This window comes from Lissotriton helveticus, chromosome 1_1 (assembly GCF_964261635.1).
Source record: "Lissotriton helveticus chromosome 1_1, aLisHel1.1, whole genome shotgun sequence".
Taxonomy (NCBI): domain Eukaryota; kingdom Metazoa; phylum Chordata; class Amphibia; order Caudata; family Salamandridae; genus Lissotriton; species Lissotriton helveticus.
Window position 1 is genome coordinate 1,260,667,878 of NC_136057.1, and position 26,335 is coordinate 1,260,694,212.

A 26,335-nucleotide genomic window follows, 5' to 3' on the forward strand; every position below is an offset into this window, starting at 1 on the left:
TCTGCATGAAAGGTTCTTGGATTGTTAGTGCTTGTAATTCGCTCACTCTTCTGAGTGAGGTAATGGCAACCAAAAATGCAACCTTCCACGATAAGAATTTTAGTTCGCATGAGTGTAGAGGTTCGAAAGGCGGGCCCATAAGTCTGGTAAGTACTATATTTATATTCCAGACTGGGGAAGGGGGGTGTCTTGGAGGGATCGCCCTTTTCAAACCCTCCTTTGATTGCTGGTACTCTAAACAGAGAAAGGGGTTGTCTGTTTTGAAGGTATGCTGCTATAGCAGCGAGGCGTAGTCGTATAGAAGAGTATGCTAAGTTACATCTTTGGAGATGCAGCAGGTAACATATAATGTTTTGTATGGAAGCGTCTAACGGGTTGATTTGGTTGTTGTTGCAGTAGATAACAAACCTCTTCCATTTAGCTGCATAGCACGCTCGTGTGGTTGGCCGTCTTGCCTCCCTAATGATGTTCATGCAGTCCGGGGGCAAGTTAAGGTATCCAAATTCTAAGACCTCAGGAGCCAGATCGCTAGGTTCATCTGATTGGGATGTGGGTGTCTGATTTCTCCATGGTTTTGAGTTAGAAGATGGGGTGCAAGGCACAGTCTTTGATGAGGAACTACTGAAAGTTCTAGGAACTTTGTGTACCACGGTTGTCTCGCCCATGTGGGAGCAACTAGGATTAGCGTGAGTGTTGCCGCAGTTTGCGTGCCACCAGCGGGATCAGCGGTGCTGGGGAAAAAGCGTACGCAAATCTGCCGACCAGTTCATCCATATCGCATTGCCCTGTGACAACGGATGTGGGAACCTGGCGGCAAAGTACTGGCATTTGGAGTTTTCTTTTGTGGCAAACAGGTCTATGTCTGGGTGACCCCACTGTTCGAAGAATGGTTGGAGAACCTGGGGGTGAATCTCCCATTCGTGTAGTTGTTGGCCTGATTGTCCTTCCCTGGAAGGTGTTCCGCTAGGAGAAAAATGTTTTTGGAATCGCCCACTTCCATATGCTTTGTGCCAGATGGGACAGCTGTGGAGAGTGCGTTCCTCCCTGTTTCTGGATGTAGTACATTGCGGTCATGTTGTCCGTCCGGATCAACACCGTCTTGCTGTACAAATATTTCTGAAATGCTTTCAGGGCTAGGAATATCGCTAGCAACTCTAGTTGGTTGATATGCAGCCTTTTCTGATTGGTTGTCCAGAGCTCTTGTACTGTGTATTGAAGGAGATGGGCTCCCCAGCCTGTCAGTGATGCGTCCGCTGTTAGTACTAGTTGTGGAACCGGCTCTTGGAACAGTCGCCCCTTGGAAAGATTTTGTGGATTCCACCACTGCAGAGAATTGTGAGCGCGACTGTCCACCAACACTAGGGGCCAGATGTAGGTAGGCATTTACCGGTCGGTAACGGCCGAATTCGGCCGTTACCGACCGGTAAATGCAATTTGAGATGTAGGGCCCTGTATTTTACAGACTCGGTAAATTTACCGATAGGTAAATTTACCGAATATGTAAAATACCGAGTCGGTATTTTTACGGAATAGGGAAAATTGATATGTAGGTGGGACTCTTCTGAGTCCCACAAGCATTAAAAAATCGGTATTTTACCATCAAATACTATTTGATGGTAAAATACCGATTCTGGTGTGCTTGCACATGTGTGCATGCACACCTATGCCATATGACAGGCAGACCTGCCCTTAGGGCAGGTATGCCTGCCACATGGCACCCGAGCCTCTTTTGGGGGTGCCAGAGGGTGTCAAAGTGACAACCCCTGCACCCTTGTGTCAATCGGTATTTACCGATGCGGTAAATACCGACCGGTAAATGCCCAATCATTCCTATGGGCTTCAAAGCCCATAGGAATGCATGGGCATTTACCGGTCGGTATTTACCGCATCGGTAAATACCGATTGTTTCCGAATCGGTAAATGCACATCTGTATTTACCTACATCTCGGTACTTTTATTTTACCACTTCTTAAATACCGAGTCGGTATGATGCGGTATTTAAGAGGTGGTAAAATAAAATTTACCTACATCTGGCCCTAGGTCTTTTAGCTGTCCTTGAGCCTGGTTCCATTGCCGTGCTAGGCATTCTTGTAATGGACGCATTTGAAGTCTGGCATGGGGGACAATGAATATGCAGGAGGCCATCATGCCTATGAGCTGCATAAAGACTCGAGCTTGGAGAGAGTGGTGCGGTAGGAATTTGCGAATGAGCGTTTGCATACTGGCTATCCTCCCTGAGTTTGGATATGCCTTCGCCACGGAGGTGTTTATGGTGGCTCCCAGGTATTGCTGTACGTGGGAAGGTTGCAAATACGATTTTGCATAGTTGATTGAAAAGCCTAGGCTGTATAGCAACTGGATTGTTTGTGACGGGTGTGCTGCACACTCTAGGTACGATTTTGCTTGTATGAGCCAATCGTCCAGTTAAGGGTACACATGGACGTGTTGCCTCCTGAGATGTGCTGCCACTGTCGCCAAGCATTTTGTAAACACTCTTGGAGCCGTGGTAACACCGAAGGGCAAAACCTTGAATTGGTAGTGTTGACCTTCTATTGTGAACCTGAGGTATTTTCTGTGGGCTGGATGGATGGGTATGTGAAAATACGCATCTTTGAGGTCCAGTGTTGCTAGGAAGTCTCCTTGCTGTAGCAACGGGAGCACTTGTTGTAGTGTGATCATATGGAAGTGCTCAGATAGTATGTATTGATTTAGGGGTCCGAGGTCCAATATTGGTCTGAGGGAACCGTCGTCCTTTGGAATAAGGAAGTATAGAGAGTAAACTCCTGTCCCTTGTTGGTGGAAAGGTACTTTCTCTATGGCCCCCTTTTCCAGCATGCATTTCACCTCTTGCTGCAGCAGGGTGATGTGTTCCGTGGACATAGGACAATGTTTGGGTGGTATGTTTGGTGGCGTAGAAGTCAGTTCTAGGCAAGAACCAGACTGGATAATTTCTCTTACCCACCTGTCCGTGGTAATTGCGTGCCAGACTGGTTGGAACTGTTGCAGTCTGCCTCCGACCGGTGTTAAGTGGTGTGGAGGCAGCGTAATGAAGTCACTGTTTTGTGGCAGTGGAGGCCTTGGTGTTATTGCCTCCACGCCCTCTTCCCTTATTACTGTTACCTCTGTAACCTCCCCCTGGTTGTGTTCTTGTTGAAGGAACCTTGTGTGTTACTTTTGTATGAGGCAGATGTTGTGAATCATTCCCTCGTGTGTTTGCCCTGTATAAGGAGAGTCGAAAGGAGCCCCTATGTTGCAGAAATTGCAATGCACCCATAGATTTTGCGGTTTGTGTCTTTTTTCATTTTGTCCAAAATGGTGTCGACAGCAGGGCCAAAAAATCTGGATTGACAGGTTGGTTAAGAATGGTGGACTGCACATCATTCTTAAAACCAGAAATACGCAGCCATGCATGTCTGCTTAGCAAGACACTAGTATTAATTGACCTAGCTGCGGTGTCTGCAGCGTCAAGCGCACATTTAATGGAGGCATTTGATATGAACTTTCCCTCTTGGATGAGATCATTGGCTTGTGCTTTGAAAGGTTCTGGCAGGTGTTGCATGAGGCTTTCGAGCTGATCATAGTGTGCCCTGTCGTAACGAGCCAGTAGGGCTTGTGTATTAGCGATCCTCCATGAGTTGGAGGTTTGTGCAGCTACCCTTTGGCCTGATGCCTCTAGAATTTTTGACTCTTTGTCAGGGGGAGGTGCTTGCCCTGTTGTCTGAGAGTTGGCTCTTTTTCGTGCGTTGGCAACCACCAATGAGTCTAGTGGCAACTGGCCCTTGATGTAAGTAGAGTCTGTAGGAGCCGACCTATATTTTTTTTCTATCCTGGGATTGATCACCTGTGCCCTGGCTGTATCCTTAAATATGTCAGGTGCGTGTTTTAGAACTCCCTTTAGCATGGGAAGTGTTTTGACACTTTTTTCTGCAGTAGTGAAAGTGTCAAAAAGGAAGTCTTCCTCCACAGGGTCACTATGCATGTCCACATTGTGGAATTGTGCTGCCCTGTCTATGCGTTGGTTGAAGACTGCAGTGTCATCAGTAGGTGACGGTTTAGTAGGGTAAGTGGGTACATCAGGGATGGGATGGGTGTCATAAGGGTCTGTTGGTTCTTCCCAAGGTTCCTCTTGGCGGGGATCTTGTGGGAAATCATATAGAGGCCGTGGCTCATACCCTGTGTCCCTATCATCGTCCCCGTGGTGAAAAGGTGAGGAAGGTGCAAAAGGTGTGGTAGGCATGATAGGTTGAAAAGGGCTGAAGGGTCTTGAGGGAGAAGTGCCAAAGTCCTTTTTCTTCAGTGGAATAGGAGAATCAGGTTCAAAGTCCAAAGGCCTTTTTTTCCTATGCAGGAAGGTAACTTTACCAGTCTCTGGATTTATGTAGATTTTAGCTTGGTCGTCTGATGGATCTGGGTGGAATAATTCTTCCTCTACAGTCCTGGGTTTAGTGTTAGACTTTTTCGGGTCGGTAACACCTGGTTTTTCGACGACTTTTGGAGTCTTGTGTGGCTTTTTGGGCTCACGGCCCAGATTTTGGATCGAGGATTGGCTTCGGGTCGACCGGAGTTTTCGGGTCGACACGTTTTTTGTGCTCCGTAGGCTTCTTCTTCGGAGTGTCTTTCACTGAGTCGATGTTCTTTTTTGGATCGACTGGTGTCTTTGGAGCCGTTGTCCTTGGGTCGACAGGTTTTGCCGGTTTCGACACTGGTTTCGGTACGGCACCGGTTGCCGGGTCGACAGTTTTCGGAACAGCAGGCTTGCTCGGGTCGGTGACCTTCTTCGGTTCGGCGCCCTTTGACGGTTTGCCTTTGTTCGGGTCGACCGACTTTTTGGGGTCGACGTTTTTTGGCTGAACGGCCTTTGTCGGGTCAAAAGTCTTCTTTGGCTCGACGCCCTTTGGCTGTGCGGCCTTTTTTGGATTGACGCCCTTTAGATCGGTGACCTTCTTTGGCTCTGGAACCTTCTTTGGGACGATGGCACTGGGCCCTGGGGTTTCTGAAGGTTTCGGTGCCGAGCCGAAAGGCGGGGCTGGCAAAATTTGTTTGTGATCTTGGCTAAGGCCTTTTGGCGATGCCTCGACCGGAGCCTCTGGTAACGGGTTAATCGGTGTCGGGGTTGTTGTACTCACGATTTGTCCAGACGGGATTTCGTCGTCGGAGTCGGAGTAATCCTCGACGGTGACGATTTCTAGGTCCGAGTCCGGGGTGTCCTGTAAATCCTAGTCATCATCGAAGATGTTGTCCGGTTCCGGTGCCAGTCGCTGCATTTCTTGCCGGGCAGCCTGTCGGTTTCGTATAGTTTTTTTGGAGCGAAACTGGGCGCAGGCTGGGCAGGTTTCTTCCCTATGGTCTGGGGAAAGGCACTTGTTGCATACTGAATGCTTATCAGTCTGTGGGAACTTGGAGTGGCATTGTGGGCACCTTTTAAACGGGCTTCTTTCTATCGACGGTCGGCTCACGTGGCGTCGAAAAGGCCCAACGGCCCGCGTCGACGACCGATTCGAGATGGAAGGTTGGATCGAGTAGAGAGGTACCGAACGAGAACAATACCGCCGAAGTCGAAGGCCTTTTGGCCTTTAGAAAAGTTTAGTTTTCGATTCCGAGTTGGAGTATAGGAGTTTGCATCCAAACCCAATGGCGGAAAAAAACAATCTGAGGATGGAGAAGATGCCCAAGCGCACTGTAGTCCAAGGGAGGAGTCACCTATCTCGTGATACTTCGAAGACTCTTCCAAGACAACAAAGTGCAATCATCCGGACCCAACACTAGGCGGCGATCTATGCACAGATATGAATGTCAGCAGCCCACATGCCTCGAACACCTGCATCCAGGAAAAGCTTTATTTCTGGGCACCCCAGGGGCCCAGAAACCTGTCTCATGGTATCAGGCTGGTGGTCACCAGTCAGGAACCCACTGTGGTTGGTTTGGTTCAGGGGACCCATCTAGAAGGGACCCCTGAGTGCATGGAATAATAAATCTGAGACTGTAATCAGTGCAGGTTTCTTATTCTGAGATGTTTGCTACCAAACATCCCAGGATTCAGTAAAGGCATTATGGGGCTAGGAAACTCGTAATGACCAGTTTCTAAACCATATACTCAGGATGGCTTTACTGGGAACTTATATCAAAGAATCGCCTTAGATATTATAGGGACCTGTCTGCTCATGTAGATAGGTCTTCACATGGGGCACCCTGTCTTAAGTGTGACTTACCTAGGCCTCATGCAGTGCTGGGCAGGTATGGCCTACAGGGATGTGTGCCTTGACAAAGCTTAACTTTAAGCTGAACCACAACATGCAGGCTGCAACGCCATCGGTGCATGTTTTGTGGTGAGGTCCCTGAGGGAGGCATAAAACATGCTGCAACTCTCGAAGGCCTTTCCCTGGCAACAATGCCCTTGGTACCATAGGTACCCCTTACATGGGACTTACAGGTAGGCCAGAGTTGTGCCAATTGTGGAAACAAAGGTACATGGTTAGGGAAAGAACACAGGCTCTGGGAAGCTGATTGGCAGGGACATAGGGCAACCTCAGTCAAAGTGCATCAGGTATCTGGCAAAAAAAAATAAGTTAGGGGGCAACCATGCAGAAATGTCACTTTCCTAGAGGTATCAAAGGGTTGTACCACCCTGGAGGTCCCAAAGTAAAACGAGTCCACCACTATAGACTGACAGAGCAGTCTTGCACTGCTAGCTTGACTTTGCCATTGAAAGCAATGGTAAAGCCAATACTTCCTCTGTACTTTTCTGTCAGTCACCCCTATGGAGGCCTGAGGCAGGTTGTGACATATGACATGGGCAGGACATGTATTTTACATGTCCTGATTATAAACAGCGCAAAGCAAACAGAGCAAAGCAACCATTTTTACTGTGGAAAGACTTGGTCGCCTAATTGGCGTGTACAGGATTAGACTCTAACCCCTCAGCTGTGCTAAACCATGAAATGCGTGACCAAAGTAGGCACTCCGAGGTATCAAAGAACTCGTTACTCAAAGCCCGACTTCTATATCAAGTCGAAATCAATGTCCCTTATTGCAGTGTGAAGCTTTTACAAAGCTACCACTTTGCTGCCTTTAAAAGTCCTGTGTATTTTCGGGCACACATGGAGCCTGTTCCCACAAGACAGCTTTCTACCCTACTGGAGAGCAAACGACTCCCAGGAAGAGAGAACAATGAGGAATTGCAGGACAAGGAGGTGTTACCTCTCTCTAGCAGGAAGCCACTTGGGTGTTAGGTGCAAAAGGCAGGAGTCAAAGGAGAAGCTGTCTTTGACGGGCAGATGTGCGTTATACTGGGGAGTAGGGCTGACCGACTGTTTAGGCAGGCAGGTTGGCATGTGGGTAGAGAAGGGAAACCCGTTGCCAAACTGTTTTCCCCAGGGGTGTTGAGCCCTGAGGTAGCCACACCCCGGGGTGGGCTAGTGAGGCCTTAACTGCGAGAGAAGGGTCTTACCATCTGCAGAGTGAGCAGAATGGTGCATCCTGGAATAGCCAGATGCCACACTCCACAGGAAGTGGTCACCAGGTGGGAGGGAACCTGGTAGCCCAATGGCTACCAACAACATCCTGACATGAGGGCAGTTTTCAAGAATAGGGCAGGCACCCCATGGCACCCAAACCGCAGATCTCCACCTAACTGGAAGAAGGACCAAAGGAAGACTGCCTGCTGTGCCAAGGGATCAGAAAAGAGAAGCTGCACTGAAGAGCACTAAAGGAAGAGATTGTGCCTACCATGTCCTGCTCAAAGGAGATGCTGCCTCCAGAGCCAGGCAAAGCCAAGAGACTCCAAGGGCCTGCTGACCGGCATCCTGTTTGCAGCAAAGGAAAATAACAGCTGAAGAGGCCTGGTGAAGTAAGTTGGTAGCCCAACATCTTCAAATCACTACCACCGCGCAACATCAGGGACCGAGACCCAACGCACAGAGTTGCACCCAAGTTCGCTGAGCCCAGGTGTGCTGGCAGAGAGCTGTTGGGGCAGTGAGTTGACCCAGGAAGGATTGGCCTGGGACCACGAAATTGGACGACAGGACTTTGGACAGATCGGAGAGGACTTTGCGGGATGTCGACCCTCCACCCAGGACCCCGGCACCATCTTTGGGTGACAAGGAATCAACACAGGAAGACCCCCATCCATCCACCCGTGTCCCATCCACACCATCCTTTGAGCATCCTTCCTCCCTTGCATCAGGGCCACTTCCATTTGAAAATTCTGCATCGGCTAAAAGTGCCTGGAACTGACTGAAGATTGCTTTACCTGTTAACGGTTCTTGAGGATCTGGTTGGTCCCTCCTGAATAGCTTCCGACTGGAACTAGTCACCTAAAGTAACTCCAAGTAACCACATTACATCTAGCACAACTTTTTACTGAAAATGTTTCCAAGAGTCAAATTTGTTACATTTGCCAATGCTTCGGTTAAGTGAATTGCCTCGATGTATTAATTCTTGTAAAATCTATATCTTCGGAATCCTTCGATGGATCTTTTTCATTTCGGTGTCTAAATTTATATAAAATGAAAACCTATATTTAACAAATTGGTGTCGTAATTCTTGAGAGTTGGAGTCGATTTCATCTTCAATTGTTTAAATGCTTTACACCAGGGTTGAGCTGAGGGTTTTACAGATGAAACCCACTGGACCTAATGGGGTTGGTAAGTGTATTACATGGTGAGGTGACACAACCTCACCACATAATAAACCGAATTTCCTCACACTGGGGAAGTAAACATTAAATAGAGGAATACCGGAGTACAGTGTAAATAAGTAACTTTTTATTCTCCAGACTTAAATTACATTCTTTCAATTCACTAGAAACCAGTGACTACCTGGGAAGGTGGGACATTGAAGCCGAAATAAAAAAGTTTTGTCAAAACATGTCTCTCCCACTTGTGTCTGAGAATGAGCAATCATGTTGTTGTCAGCCTGCTTTGCAAATGTGGGTATGGCACTTTTCAAACTTCTGTCTTGCAAATTTACCTTAGAGATATAGTAAATGAAGGGAAGCTACTGCCAGAGTGAGTTCTGACTTTGTGGCACTTGTCTGTATAGTTCTGAAGGCAAGAAAGACGATAAACAATCATGCCTTGGTTTAACAAAGCCTGTCCTTTACTAACGGGTCCACAGGGTACAAATAATTGTATTTAATTGATGAACACTAGTTTTCCCAATGTAAAATACTAATCCTCTCAGCATTGCTGTTAACAAGGGTTCAAAACAACATTAAATTACAGGGTCAACCACAGTGCTACTTGATTTTGTGCTTAATAACTAGTGATACATTAAACCTGCAGGCATTTGTCACATACGATTAGATTTTATCTACTGTTAAGGCATGGTTAGGTTCAAAAGAAGGTCATATGTGTTAGTGTATAAAATCATACACTCTTAAAATAACAACTAAAGCTATGCATTTGCCAAGAGACGAATAGTGCCAATATCAGATGGAGCACATCTGCTAACCATTATTAATTCACCTGTGATGGAAGCTCTTCTACTGCTTAGCATGGGTTCTTCTTAAAGAACCTTCCTGTGTGGTCTCAAAAAGTTTATTCCCTGCCAAGGAATAACCAAATGGACTTAGTGTAGGCTTTCAGGTGCCAGATTGTAAGGTTCAGAGTTGTGCTTGGGTATATGACCACTCATCCAGGCTAAGCTATTGCATCATTGGAGATTCAGAGACAAATGGGAAGTCAGAAAGGCACAGGTAAACGATCCAGATACCACCTCTGGGCACTATGGCGTTAGGAGCTTAATGCCACAACCGAATCTCTTGAATTTCGTGATTACACCAGAAATAAAGGGAGTAACAGGAAATATCTGCAGCAATTTGTCAAAACAAGGTATCAAAAACCCTTACTCCTACTTTGTGATTAGTTGGTCATAGATGCAACGTGTTGGGACTTTCAGTCGAATGTGCGGCTCAGAAAAGCTGTGGCGCCCTGCACTGTGTATTTTATGCAGCTTGCGCTAAATTTATAGGTTGAACATGGGCAGGGCATGAATAGACTTAGTAGTCCCTCCCTGGTACTGCCTTGTCTACATTTGTAACCTCTCATCAGGACTGGACTTTTTAGTTGTGTTGTTACACGGTCTGCTTTATCTAGTCTGTGAGCACTATTTTCTTTAATTACACAGCACTGCCTCTTCCAAGCAGGCTTTAGCGTGGCTATCCCCCCACCCCCTTTTGTTTCCAGCGCGCCATGGGCTTACAGTTTTACAATGGCGGTAACACATATCACTCGCAGGGGGGTGCCGTTGTGGAATAATGGCTGTGCTTCTTGTTTTAATTTTCTGCGCGCCATGTGTGCTTTCACTTTCATTATTTTTCCTGTCAGTTGTGGTACAGCCAAGCCGTCTTTTTGGTCAGACCACTTTGCATCACTGTTGTTTAGCTGGCTGCACACTCACCATGTGAAATATTGGAAGCATTGCATTGTTCTTTCATTTATATACCGCTTCATTGCCATTGAGGACGCATCAAAGTGCATGATTTGTAATGGTCTCCTTTAGCTCTAGATTAAAACGTATGGTGCACGTGAAAAGAACTCGTCAAAACACTTTCCTCGTGCTGTTTCTGACTCCCTCCCCTGCAGCCCAGTGGTCCTGCTCCATGGGTCTGGTGGGTGGGGTGTCTTTGTCCAGGCAGTGGCAGGGCCGGTCTCACTCCCAACCTGTGAACAACAAGCATTTGCAATGCAACAGGTCTTGCATTTTCAAAACTTTGACCTATTGGGAATGTAAATGACAATGCTTTTTATTGCAGGGTTTTTTAAACACATAAATAAAAGGCATTGTCATTTACAATGCCAATAGCTCAAAATATTGCAAATGCGAGACCTAATAAATTGAAAATGTTTATTTTCTCTTGTTAACTTGACAATCTGCAGGTCCACTTGAGGTTTTCCACATTTTTACTAACCTGTTCGGCAGCAAATCTTGAGTTTCACACTGCCTGCATGGGTTCATCCAAAGTAGACCCCAAACTGAATAAGAAAGTATGCTGATCCATCATCCCTGGCAATGAAGACACTGGCAGTCGTGGGAGCGTGATTATAGTTTAGAAACCTTTTTCTCTGTACCCCAGTTGAGAAACCATAGTTTTGGCTCTTCCTGTTAAAGGTCTGTCCAGGCCCACCCAGCACCCACCTCTATTTCTTATGTATGGGACACAAATGAGTGGATGAAGTGTGTGCTCCGATGTGTTTTCACTGTAAGAGCGTGAATGGAAGATGTCCCAATGGGATAGTGTACAAGGTGGCATCTCTCTTCAGCAGGTTCTTTGTCCATGGTGGACTAGACAGCGTGCAAGCCTGTGCATTTAAAACCCTCCTACAAATCAATATTTCATGTTAGGTGGGGCGAAGGTTACCAAACCCTTCAACTGGTCAGAGTAGGTACCCTTTCTTAGCTAAACGTTCCCTTTTAAGGTCGAGCCTAGAGGAGCGCATGCGCTGCTGCTTGACTTTTAGTAAGGGGCTTTTTAAAGTGCTACCAGAGGCTTGTGCTGGCCTAAAGCTTGCGTGCATGTGCACGCGCGCAGCCGCCATCTGTCTTTTTCCATCATGGTAATTAAGTGAGTGTATTGCAATCACTTTCACTTTCGGCGCCCGTGCGGCCAATGCTCTCCCTTTAACCTGACGGGCCCGGGGAGATGCGACGTTATGTGCGGCTGGCATTGCTCTGCTTGGTCAGGGGACTCTGCTCACTTCTTTACGCCGCGTTCTGCCAACTCGCAGGCTCCGGGCACACAGTGGCGGCCAGCAGACACCTTCAACACTACTGGATGCTCCAGAGGGCGTATGTTTGAGTACTGTAGGAGTAAAACACTTTTACATGAATCTTTGACAATTAGGCCTCTAATTTCGCCTATTGTGGCGTTTTCCTCTAGGATTGCCTGTTTCCTGCCAGTTGACTGTGGAGGTTACGACTATTCCTCTCCAGTGAGTTTTAATACGGGTGATGCGGCACTGCACTCAAAGTTAAGCCATGCAGCTGTCTGGCTAGGTACAGTTTTCTTTGGACTCCAGATTGCAGTCAATACTCGGTCTGCTCGCTTCGCAGTCGCTCAGGGGATTAAGTTCGTTGCTCCAGCTTTCTGGACTGCAGGCACTCTTAAAAGCACAGAGCAATTCCTGCCCAGCGTGACAGCCATGCTGCTACATTTTTTATAGTGAACAGAAACTACAGCCATTAGTCCTAGCGCCACAAACTACCTTCAGAAGAGCGCGCAGCAAAGTAACCGGACACAAAGCGAAACTCTAGCACCTGTCTGCAACAGTCTCAAAACAACTTCGAAACTAAGGTCAGGAAAACAGAGCAGCCACCCCACAAGCAGGTGGGAAAGGCAGAACCCCACTCCCGCCTCGACTTTCAATGGTGAAATACATTTAGACGACTGCGTGTCCCAAAGTGTCTGTTACAACGTAAAATAGGTTGTAAAAACGTATTTTTACAAGCAACACCAAAGACACATATACGACTTCCTGAGCAGCAGCCGACCTGTGCTGGGTGCCAGTTCAAGTGTATGGAAATCAGACAAAACCCAGAGCTCCCCTGAGCTTCCGGTCTCGGGACGAGAGGAGTCCTAGCTCGCGCGCACTAGATACGGGCACGGTGCAGTGTCAGGGGTGCGCGCGCGCACACACACCTCAGGAGGCGAGCAGGCTTCCTGCAAAAACTCACTCACAGACTCTGAGCACGTATGGGAATAAAACCCACATTCTTAGGGCGCCTTCGAGACTTCCAAAAATAGATGCATTTTGTCATCCATTACTGAAGCGTCTCCCCCTGCAGAAGATTACCCTTCTGTTTGAAAAACGCTTTGGTCAAATCTATGATCTCCCACGCACTCTCGAATGTCTTTTTCCTCTGCTGTATCCATACTAATATTATAAAGAGAGAGCCCAAACCTTTGAGGCGGGTAATCTCAGTAACCACAGCACCAATCACAACACCCAATACAGCGTTGGAAAGGGCAGTTGCAGCAGAAGGACATAGGCTATGCAGACGGCCACCATATACATTAAAAAAAATTAAATAAAAAAATATATATTACAATTTAAATATTTAAAAAAAAATATCTCAATTTATATTAAAAATATGTAATGTAATTTAAAAAAAATTAAATATCTAACAATAAATACTTTAAAACAATGTAGTAAATTAGTATAAAAAATAACAATTAATACATTTAAAAATTATCATTTACAAAACCTTTGAAATTCACTGAAAAAACCATAGGTTTCAGCCACGTTATAGTTAGGAATTAGCATTTAAAAAACCTTTGAAATTCACTGAAAAAAACCCATAGGTTTCAGCCACGTTATAGTTAGGAATTAGCATTTAAAAAACCTTTGAAATTCACTGAAAAAACCATAGGTTTCACACGTTATAGTTAGCTGGACATATTACTCATACAAAACCATTGAAATTCCCCCGTTATAGTTAGTTCAGATAACTATAACTCGCGCGCCCGCAATGCATTGCTGATGACGTCACATATTACATCACTCATGACATGGTCAGTGACATCACTCATGACATCTCAAATGACATCATTGATCACATCATCCTTGTGAAAGAGTGGCAGACCTCCTCTCAGCGTAATATAACCTTTGATACACACCTTCAAAAATAGAAACTAAAATTTTCAAAAAATGGAGATACCAATACCAGTTAGAACAACCTATTCAGTAATTCCAAAATCTACATACACATCCACTCATTCACCAACAGTTCTATATAGTCACTCATACATGTACTCACTCATCATATGTACTTATACACCTATACATCCTGTTACACACCGATACTCAACCATACAGTTACACATACTCACACATGCAAATAAACTATCAAACATCCATTTACTTGCATATACAGCTATACACACACCACTACACTTACTTTTACAGAAACGTACACATACTTACTCTCCTAAACAATCACTTATAGAAACACATTTATTTATACAGGAACTCTCTCACTCTCACGTATAATAACTTATATACATCAATACTCACATATAAGTAAATTTAAACATATGTAGTCCGTACTAATATTATAAAGAGAGAGCCCAAACCTTTGAGGCGGGTAATCTCAGTAACCACAGCACCAATCACAACACCCAATACAGCGTTGGAAAGGGCAGTTGCAGCAGAAGGACATAGGCTATGCAGACGGCCACCATATACATTTAAAAGGTAAAAGAACCGTGCCAGCAAAGTAGTCCCTTGTGGGCGTGTCTGCGTTGTGCTGTGGGCGTGACTAACGCTGGGGGCGTAACGTTACGTAAATTACTAGTGAGGAACAACAATGTGGGTAATGACCACTACTAAATCTACCCACGTTGCAAAAAACTTGGACTGTTTCAACCTTAACTGGTCTCAGAAAAATGTGAGCTATGTTCTGTCTGTACACCAGATACCAAACCCCAGGTAACAGTTGACGTAGGCACCAAGAACAATGGCACCCTGAAAAACTACCATTGACTTTACTCAGACAGGGCGTGAAAAATCCACTCGCCCGCTCGCATTTGCGAGCCAGATTTAATTAGGGCAAGCTATTTTTAGGTCCTACTCTCCCTTTCTGGCGAGAAGGAAAAAAACTATAACCTCTGTCTCTGAAAGCAGAGCAAATGTGACAAACAGCAAGAAATAAAAGGCATCTTTATTGCTCACAAAGTGAATGAGTAATAAAAATGCCTTTAAATCTTGTTAACTTGTCACATTTGCTCATAGAGGTCAAGTGCATTACAGATAGGCCGAGTAGCTTTTTTAAGTTACTAAAACTGCAGGTCTAGTAACAATTTTTTTATTTTTTTAACCCCGTCAGGGGTGGACTCATATTAATTAGGTGGTGGATTCGTGGTCTCTATTCTGCCCACTAAGTTCACTAACCGTGAATAAAAAGTCAGAGACCACTGAAACCCCGTCCCATTGACTAAGACTTTGGTGGTAAATATTGTAGTAACAAGGAAGAGTCCTGACATTAAGCACATCGACCACAAAGCAGTCCATATCATTGGTCTTGGGGCCAATGTTATAACAAATCTATTCGCTAGTACATAACTGTAAACACCATGAAATGTTTTGGGATAGTTCAACCACAGAGGTTGGTATCGATGACTGGTTTTGGAAGTGTATAATATTTTAACTGCCCTTTGTACATGCCTGTAAATAAAAGGTCCTGGCTATACACTGATTATTGGGTGTTATTTACAGTGCCATACTGCATGTGAATTTATAACCCCTTCCACTAGAGAGTAAGGTTTGACGGCTCGCTATCGAGCGAGCCAAGTACCCAAAGGCAAAAACAGGTTTGCCCACTTGGACTGCAATAGTGCTATGGCCTAGTGACAATATAATCCACATGTCCAGTAACCAGAGATTCCCACAGGACACCAAACACGTCTCAGGGTTATGGTTATGCAATCAGCAACTATCTTATTTTCAATATCTCCTGATGTCAGTTGACAAATAGATCCAAATATATGGAGCAATGTGTGGGATTAGCCAGTACTAGTTGGGTGGCACCTTTGAAAGCTTAGGGTAAATAAGACCATTGTTCTACAATGCCTTATAAGAAGTAGAGAACTGGATTAGTGCTCACTGCAACCGAAAGCAGGTGGGTGGATTTACAGGTCGCGGGCTACGTTTAAGATTAAAGATTCGCTTGATTACTGTATTTTGGATGCTCTGCGATTTTCTCTAAAAAGTCAGAGAGATTCAATCTTAATAGGAATCCAGCTGGGATTCCCTGTAGGCAATAATGAGAATTAAAAAATTCCAGCATATCTGGGCAGGTTTATCAGTGTGCCCTCCAATCTTTGAAATATGATAAATAGTTGATGAGGGTGTGTATCTTTGGGGTATGTAAATAGCAGAAACTTAGCCAAAAGACAGTGGAGCACTGTACTGGGTCAAACGTAACAATGCAATCAACAGATGATTGAAGAGGTAGCTGTTTTTGGGCGCAGAACGGTCTGGCATTGCTTTGTGATGTACTATACTTCAAAGAAGTGAGTATTCAGCTCTTTTGTAAACTGAAGCAAGGTTGAGGGAGGAATTGATGGACAGAGGAGATGTTGTTCCAGACCCTGTTTGCATAAAGGAAGAATGTCTGTTGTCAGAGATGGCGAGCTTGTCAGCCAGCTTGGTGGGAGGGCTGTTCGTTACGGCATACTCCTTATGTGTGCCCCTTCTGTAATACTGATAGAGCAGGGACACATGTTTTGCCAGCGCAATCACGAAAGGGCGTTCCCTCCTGTTCATGGAGGCGCGGCCCCATGCAAATGAGGGAATCACTCTGCCTCTGTGCCCACATCATATATTGACACAGGCGGGGAGGCAAACATTCCTTGGGGGGGGGGGTCACTCTTTCAGTGCACTCCCTATGACAGACCTCTGGAGGGGATAAAGGTGCTGCCATGAAACACCCAGACTTCCCCTTTCAGGCAAATGCAGTCACTCACTGCACCCACTTGCAAGGGTATCTTTAACAACCTTGAAAGTATAGGCGGGTGCTGTATGCAATGTGAAACAAAGAGCGGTTTTGAAGCAGCCACTCCATATTTCACTTGAATGAGCATCCCCCTGGGCTGCTCATTCACCGTAATAGGGCACACTTTCCCTGTTTGCGCTGGCACACCTGTTTTAAGGTGCACCATGAGGCAGACAGGGAAAGAGTGGCTCTATGGTAATACAGGCCCATTAATAAGATAGGCCTGAGATAGTTATAAAATGGTACTATTCATACGTGTGATACATGGATAGATATGAATATCCTTGTCGGACCGCGACCTATGCTCTCTCCTACGCTCTTATGGCCCAGGTCCGGTAAAAGACTTTTCCAACTCACACATCCCCATACCCACAATTCTTACAAACCCTCTAAGGCCCCCAACACTCAACAACAGAGGCTCCGTCCCTAACAACCTCAGAAAAGTTCCCCTCACACTAGAAAGCTCGACCACCCTTCTCTCTCCCAAACTCAAATGCATCCTACTAAACTGCAGATCGGCCCAGAGACATTCCTCCGACATCGCGGATCTCGTCTCAGATAGGGATCTGGACCTAGCCATTCTAACGGAAACGTGGCTCACTGAAGCCTCTACCCCGATTATGGACATACTAGTCCCCCCCAATTATCACATCATCAGGCTGGACAGGTCTCCTGGCAAGACGGGCGGGGGAATTGCATGCATTTCTAGGAGCAACCTCTCCGTTACTCAAGTCACCTCCCCCTCCCTTTCCTCCTATGAACTCCTCTGCCTCGACATCACCAGTGAGGGCAAACAAGTCTGTGCTTTACATCTCATCTATCACCCGCCTGGTGACAATCTCATATTCACTCAACAATTCATGGACCTGATCACTTCCAATGCCGGTCGGCAGACCACTCAAGTCTACCTGGGTGACTTCAATCTCCATTGGAACGATCAGAAAGACACCGTGGTGAATAGTCTCAAAACTTTCCTCAATGCGCTTGACCTCACCCAATTATGCGATAAACCAACACACGACAAAGGCGCGATACTCGATCTCATCATTGCCAAAGAGAACGCTATTCAACTGGAGGCGATTCTACCCTGCGATTGGTCAGATCACCACATTATCACCTTCTTTATCAACGAAAAAGTTAAACCTAACCCTACTCAACCAATCAAAACCAAAGCATGGAAAAGGGATTTGAAGTATCTGAATCCCTCTACCCTACCTCCCCACATCGGCAACCTCCTCCTTCCCCCTTCAGGGGCCTCAGATGTTCAATCACTGACTGACCACTACCTTGACTCTATGAACACAATAGTCAATGAAGTCGCCCCTCTGCAACTGAAGAGAGTCTCCACCAAAATCTCTAACCCCTGGTACGATGACAGACTCAATGATGAAAGGCGTAATATGCGAATGGCAGAGCGCACCTGGAGATCGGACCCTTCAGCGCTGCATCTCAAAAAGCTTAAGAACAAGAGAAATGCCTACTTTAGGAAAATAAAGCGCACAAAGTCGGACTTCTTCAGCCGCCAGTTGGACCAAGCGAAGAACAGGCCAAGAAAGCTGTTCGAGCTAATCAAGACCCAAACAAAGGCACAACCCACACAATCAAACAGCTCAACAAACGACACCCCACACTGTGAAGCCTTCTCTGCTTTCTTCAAACTAAAGACTGACAACATAAAAAATGACCTCATCATAGATGTAAGCCGATACCCCAACCACACCAGAATGGCAGACACTCAACCTAAAAACAAGGCATCCTGGCAGTACTTCGATACCTATTCAGAAGAAGCAATATACAAACTGCTCTGCACCTTGAAGCCCTCTAATCACCTCACAGACCCTCTACCTGCTAATGCTGTAAAAGACTTTATCCCCTTGCTCCTCCCTCTCTGGACCAAGATCATCAACAGCTCTCTGCAACAAGGCCACATTCCAGACTCCCTTAAGGTGGGGCAAGTCACGCCCATACTCAAGAAACCTACAGCTGATCCGTCTGACCTAAACAACTATCGGCCCATCACCAATATCCCCACCCTGGCCAAACTGCTGGAGAAATGTGTCCAACTCCAACTAACAAAACACATTGATCAATTTGACCTCCTCAACCCTCATCAATCAGGCTTCAGAGCGAAACATAGCACGGAAACAGCTATGACACACATAATTGATGACGCCCTCCAAATTCTGGATCGCAATGAGTCCTGCCTCCTCATCCTTCTTGACCTCTCGTCAGCATTTGACACGGTCAAACATGAGAACTTGCTGGAGCTGCTAAGTACTAGAATGGGGCTATCGGGAACTGTTCTCAAGTGGTTTTCGTCTTTCCTTCACAATCGGTCTCAGAGGTTCAAGATCGACAATGTGCTATCTACACCTGTGCCTGCAGATCTAGGTGTCCCACAAGGGTCCACCCTCTCCCCTACACTGTTCAACCTCGTTATGGAACCGCTCGCCACCTTGCTTCAAGCATCCAATGTTCAATTCCATATGTACGCCGATGACACACAACTCTATCTAAAGTTACAATCCCCGGAAGATATCAAACATCTGAATTCCACGCTTATTAACACCCAATCTTGGCTGGCCGATAATCACCTCAAACTAAATGCTCTGAAAACTGAGTTCCTACTCATCACACCCCCGGCGAAAATCTCCACCACCCAAACCTGGCTCAACAACCTAACAGCACTCAATGTCCAACCTACCATTGTGGACTCGGCGAAATCCCTAGGCATCACACTCGACGCCAAGCTCAACATGCAGCAACACGTCAGCAAAGCCACAAAAGCAGCTAATTTTCAAATTGACACGCTGAGGAAAATTAAACCCTTTCTCCCGGCCAAAGACTTCCAAACTGCTGTACAAGCTTTAGTCATCCCTCGAATAGACTACGGAATTGCGGCCCTCAGCGGTCTCCCACTAGCCACAACAGCACCCTTAAGAGCCTCCCTGAACGCTGCCGCGAGACTCATTACTGGCTCTAGAAAGCATTCGCACATATCCCCAGACTTAAAGACTCTAAAATGGCTGCCTTTTGAGGCCAGAATACATCTAAAAATTGCAGTTATGACACACGCGGCCGTGCACCACAAGGCACCCAACTACCTCGCTCAAAAGCTGTCTATATCAGGAGGTTCGAGATCCAATAGGAGTACAAAAAATCTACTCCTGAAACCTCGTAGATTCCGGAAAGTGAAAACCTACAAGCGCTCCTTCTCAGGAATGGCACCCAGGATCTGGAATGCGCTCCCTCCTGAAATCAGGCTGATCCCCTCCACTGCACTCTTCAAGAAAGAGGTGAAAACCATCCTTCTGGCCAAGATCTCCTGATCGTTATAGATGCTGGTTCAGAGACTCTTCATTGCTTGTATCACTGCGCAATATCCCCTGGCACTATACTCTACTTGTTGGGGGCACCACTACGCTACTCTCTTACTACCGACCAAGATGTGATACACGTTGGTTTACTGATTCACCTGTACACTTCTGTAGTGGGATCAATGACCTGTGCTGTCCTATATTACTTCCTTACCTGATTGTATATGGATTGGTTTTATGTATGTTTTTATTAACCATGTTATTACCATGCTATTGACTATTATGCTGTTCCCATTATCTCTGTTGACTCCTACTGCCCCTACCCTGTCTTTGTAAAGCGCTCTGATATCTGTAAGGATCCTGTTCGCGCTATATAAAACTTTGAATAAATAAAATAAAATAAATAAATAAATAATCTTGTCATTATTCTGAACTGAGGTGAGGAGGTTGAATGTTAAATCTGCTGTTTCTATTGTCCTTTGCCGTCGCCTGTAATTTAAAGCATACCTAAACTAATAATATTAAAATACTTTGGCTTATGGTTTGAAGTACCCCGAAACCGGTCCTAGGATGCTTGTTTCCAGTCCAGGGAGGACCTGGCTTGGCAGTTCGGGCTGGACTGTTCCCATGAGGCACAGGGTCAAGACTGATTTGCATATGGCTGGGTTCAAACTGGAATGGCGAGCAAAAAAACGATGGATTTAGGCCCAGATCTCTGTACTGGGGTGAATGTATGACATTGTTCTGCATTCTGTACATCAACTGTTGTTTTTAGGTCTCGAGGCATTGAACAGCGCGTAAGCGCTGTCTCCGCCAGAGACCTATTGTCGCTGGGTCCGCTTCCCAGGAGACAGCACCTGGCCGCCCGCATCTCGCAAAAGGCGATCGGCGCAGGCCACGTGCGCGCGAACGTGCTCGCCGTGGCTGTCTCCTGGGAAGCGCAAACATACACAGGCACACCTCCCCCTGCACGCATGCGCACACACAGACTCAAGCGCACATACACACACATACACGCACGGAGAGACTTCCCCCCCCCCCCACCCCCCCACCGTCGCACACAGAGACACACACACGCACACATACAGACATCCCCCCCTTCCCCGCTCACCGGCACTCCGGACTTGTGCATCCTCCGCGGGGCTCTCCCTCGGGCATGGGAGCCCCGCGTCACCACTGCTACTCCAGGCACTCCGTGGGCGCGGGCTTCACAAAACGGAAGTCTCGCCCCACGATAGGTTTCGTTTGGCGCGCGCACGTCTTGTTTTTCCCGTCACCACTGGCAGGAATGTACTTTCACTCTGCCTTACGATGCTGGCGCCTGCGACGGCTCGTAGCCACAGTCCATTATATTTTGAAAAATCCACACCCCACAGTGACTACGTGAGAACAAAGTCACATATCAAACGCAAAGAGAGAAAATATTAACGATGTAGAAAGTCCGATGACTAGATAGTTATTTGCTAAAAAGCATAGGCATCGAAAAGCAGAACATGTTGATTTTTTTAGAATGCGTATTTTGTCGATACATGTATGTAGCGTTCAAACCCCATTGTGGGGCATTTACTTTAATTTCCAAATAAGTAACGTGCTATAAAACCGACGGAGAAAGTTCGATACAAACCATAACATGAAAAAAAAATTATGGAGACCGATTTTCCAACAGTTATTTCCGTAGTGGAGCTAGCAGTGAAAAAACCAAAACCATGCATTGCCGATTACTATAGAGGCCAACGGGTACTATTTACTGTAAACTAGGCATGGCCTCCTACTTAACAGAGTACAGCTGCCTTTGTTGATGCAATTCATACGAGTCTGGAACTTTGTGGTTAAATGATAGATGCAGTAATGTTTGAGGCAAACATCACAGACGTCAATTTCAGCTTCGCCTAGAAGTTTCTCAGCTATTTTTTAAAGGCACGTTTTTTTTAACCAATATATACGGGACTCTTAGCACAGGGAGGAATACGTCATCATATAAGGCGCTATGTGCTTTTGTTAACAGTGCAGGGAGGAGTGGCCGTGTGCCTCGGTGAGTGCCACGGAAAAGACACTCATCCTCCTGAGTAAGCAACGCAGACAAAGAAGGCGCTGAATGCCTCAGTGAGCACCACAGTGATAAAGGCACCCCTTGCGTCCAGTAAGCAGCTCTGCCAGAGAATGCAGCATTGCCCGCAATGAGCAGCACGGAGTACATCCTATGCACTCAGTGAGCTGCCTAGACAGACGTGAGTGTTTCAGTGAGCAGCAGAGCGAGGATAGGCATGCCGCTGCGTGCGCCTCAGTGAGCAGCACAGCGAGGGGAGGCTGCGTGCGCCTCAGTGAGCAGCACAGTGAGGGGAGGCCTCAGTGAGCAGCAGGAGGACCCTGAGAGGCCTTGTGCGCCGTCCCTCATTACTGGTTGCTATTGCGTCCCGTTGCTAAGTTAACACTTTTTTTTGGGGCCTGCACTGCTGGCAAGCCTCGGAGCAGGACTCGTAACAGCACTTTTTGAAGCTCTTGTGTGATGACTGCATGCTAGACTGAATTTAAAGACAATACCTGACCCTGTCACCCTGCACCCCAGCCTGCCAGTGGGGTACCTTATCAATGTGGGATGTGCAACAAAAAAGCAGGGGTATGAGGGCTGGGGTGGGAGACTGCCCAGAGTGAGATGGGCTGATTACAACAAGCTGTAGAATATACGCCTCCCTGTTCATCAGAAGTGAAATATTTTTATCTAAACATTACCAGCACAGCTATACAATTCAAAAGGCGCGTGCTTTAATTGAAATCTAAGAAAAATTAAAACAAATGAGAGTGATAGTCTGTGGGAGCAGAGGTGATTAAAAAATGTACAATTATTAAAACACATTCCTCTAGAGACAGGGAACAAGACAGATTCTTAGTGTCAACAAACCTTGTAGCATCGTTACTGTGTGAAAATGATGGGACAAGCACTAGTAACAGGCCAGAACCCGCTTTCATCAGAAGCGAGGACTCCAAGCTTTGAAGCAGACCAGCTCTACTTTTTCATTTTAAGTGGTGCCCATCCATGGGTAGGTAGTATGCCAGAACCCCCCTGCCCCCTTTTACACCAATACAGACTTTGCTAAATATTTCATGCATCACATTGTCATATACAATGCCTAGAACTCAAACTTTAATGCTGCGAGACCTATTGCATTGCAAATACTTGTTGCATTTGTCACCCAGAGTGGGACGGTGTGCCCAGACGTGGATCCCGTGCTCTCCATGCCACTGGAATCAAGCTATCCTGGCTGAAGAGGGGTGATACGCCGAAACCGGTCCTAGGATGATTGTTTCCAGTCCAGGGAGGACCTGGCTTGGCAGTTCGGGCTGGACTGTTCCCATGAGGCACAGGGTCAAGACTGATTTGCATATGGATGGGTTCAAACTGGAATGGCGAGCAGAAGAATGATGGATTTAGGACCAAATCTCTGTACTGGAGTGAATATATGACATTGTTCAGCATTCTGTCCATCATCTGTTGTTTTTGCATTTGAAATTGTCAAGGTTCATGTTTTTCGGACCGGTTTGGACTAATTCTGGGTTGCTGTTCTTGATAAATAACAGGAATTCTCTCTAAGGGTAAGGCTGGAAGTTTGTACTAACTACAAACAGCTGCCCCAGGAAGTTGCACAGTGATGGGTATTAAAATGCACATAAAATGATCTGATGAAGTCTCAGTCTGGCATTACATTTGCATTCACACTCGGGCACATGTCATGAAGCGATTCAATTTCCAATCGTCACGTTTTGCTCTTTAAAACAACTTGCTGCAAGATGCTTAATGCAAACTTATAACATTCAAATCTTATTTTCTTTGCTGACATTTCACATTAGCACCAATCACTGCACCCTAACAAAATCCTTATTTGCACCAATATGTCTATAAGTATAACTCATATTTGTCAGGCATCTAAAAAGGTAAATTGGCAAATGCACGAATACAAAATAAAACATGACTTGCAACACAGTATAGTACCTCTTCTTTCAACTGCTCCTCCGATTTGCCGACCCAGGCAACTTCAGGGTGAGTATAAATCACAGACGGCACAGAATTGTAGTCCATATGCACAGCGCCTCCAGCCATTCCTTCAACAGAGAGAATACCTTCATCTTCAGCTTTATGGGCAAGCATAGGCCCAGCCACAACATCACCAATTGCGTAAATACTGCAAACAAAGAAAAAATGTTATTGGTAGCAGACACACAAAGAATGGACTTCCACCTGAAAGATATGGCTCTGAATTGCTAATGTGACGTCCTATTGTGAGTATTAAGAATCTAGAGTGCTTCTCTATGAATATGAAAAAACACAAGGTCTATGGTGCCAAATGTTCCTCCACTGGAGAGTAATTTTTTACAGGTCTTGTCATAAAATCTAAGAACTCAGTTGGACACGATGGGCTTCTGTTCCTAGGAACCAGGGATTACCAGACATCCAGTCTCTGAAAGTGTTCTCTACAGTTTGTTTACCTAGCAAGGCTTAGAGACAAAATCAGTCTGAAGAACTTACAAATTGTCCATGCTATGAAAGTATACAGAATCATACTTTTTGGACTAGAAGATAACTTTTTAAAGTGAAAGTAGAACTATGAAGAAGAGAAGACCTCCAAAAAGAAACTAGTTTGCAATTTGACTACCTTTGAAATGTATTGAAAAAAGTTCCTTAAAAGCCAATGAGGCTTGAAAAGGACCTCCAGTAACAGGAGCTCCTTCTATGATAGAAGTCAACAAGAACAGTATATGGCAATGCGCCCAGCTATATTAAAGCCCGACTGTCTTGTTACACTCCTGGTAGGACATTACGTTCATCAGAGGATACCCTTTTGGTCAGCCCACGTTTCCGCCTGTCCACTTTGGGCGGGCGTGCTTTTTCGATCATGCTTCCTGCAGCATGGAATAAATTGCCATTTCACCTCCGCAAGGAGTCTAATCTATTGCCGTTTCGTCGGATGCTAAAAACGGTGCTCTTTCAAGAAGCATGGGGCGTGATGTAAGTTGGTTGCCTGTCCTGTAATGTCCGGTGTTTACCCTGAACAAGCGCTTAGAGACCCTTGGGTGATAACGTGCTATACAAATTGAAATAAATAAATAAATAAATAGGTGACGTTGATGAAATGAAGTAGAGGCAAGAAATAGAATTGGTTTGTTTCCAGAAATCATGGCAACATGCTACACAGCATACGTCTGTTAAGAAAATTCAAGTGTCTACTTCCAAATAGCACAGTCACACAAACCAAAGAACGAACCATACATGACCCACACAGAAAAATTCAAAATAACATCTGCCTTTTGACAGAGCTTAAAATTCAACTATGTCATCTTAGCCCTGCAAGGAGATTTGTTTTAAAGGGGGCACCTCTTAATTCAAAACGAATGATTCCAGCCACAGTAAATGCTGATGGCTTCTAACAGAATACCTCTCTGGGAGGCACCATACTCTAGAGTGGCATTCTGCATTCCAGGTGAACAAGAATACTTGCACTAGTGAATGTGCCTCATTACAGGCTAGAGACCGCAGTCATTTATTGATATTACTTTAGTTTATTTTGTTATTAAACATGGCCTACACAAAGAACGATTAAGGTTACAGATTACAAAGATAAATAAGATTTGCTTTCTATATACTTCAGTTTTATATTTTTACCAATTCCTACACATAAATAGCTCATCATTGCTTCATGCAAGTACTTCAACTACATCTGGAGGCATAATAACATTTTATTTATGGCAAAAATCCCTTTCATCATATGCTTTTCCAAGCTGGTATGCGTTACAGGCTGTTCGGTATCCATGCCAATTAGCATGGGCAAAGAATAAACAGATGTCCCAATTCACCAAGAGAAATTGTCAAAACGTGTGCTAGGTTCATCACTTCCAGCTAAGGAAGAAGCATTATACACTGTTCAAATGTAACTTTTCACCCTAACAAATCAAAATGTAATAGCACAAACACCAAGAACGAAGGGCCATCAGAAATAAATGATCCTTCAATGTATGTTTCTTAACTATAGAGATATTAGCATACCTTGGAATTTTTGTTTGAAATCTATTATTGATTGGAATTCTTCCCCTATTGTCAAGTTCGATTCCAACCTCCTCGAGACCGAGATTCTGAGTGAAAGGGCGCCGGCCGACACAAACAAGCAGTACATCACAAGGAATGACCTCAGCTTTGCCACCAGCAGCTGCTTCGACGCTAGAAGGAACCAACAGAGCAGTACAGTATTAGATGAACATACATGTACACACAATGGCTATCTCAGAATCTGCATCATTGCCTTATGAATTGTTGGCAAAGAGAGCAAAGGGTTAATGCGGTATAGATGGGATACACTGCTAAAGGCATTGCCACATGCTGAATCAAATCGACCCCTTTAATCCTTGGTCACTGTTTTGGAAAGGTGGCACAGTTCAAGGCTTGACTCCATAAGAGGTGATGGGAGTTGTAGAACCTAAGTTTAACTCGATCAAAAGAGAGATACATGATGAAGCAGAGAAAAACATTGTAACATGAA

General features: G+C 45.5%; 1 protein-coding gene across 1 annotated transcript in view; it reads right to left on the minus strand.

The window, feature by feature from the left end:
* DLD (dihydrolipoamide dehydrogenase) overlaps positions 1–26,335 on the minus strand; it is a 224,917-nt gene that overhangs the window by 41,329 nt on the left and 157,253 nt on the right. The window contains exons 10-11 of the mRNA XM_078680128.1: positions 25,846–26,016; positions 23,797–23,986 (exon numbers count right to left, since the gene is read on the minus strand). Of these exons, the coding sequence (XP_078536254.1) occupies positions 23,797–23,986; positions 25,846–26,016 (361 nt within the window). The remainder of the gene's footprint in view (positions 1–23,796; positions 23,987–25,845; positions 26,017–26,335) is intronic.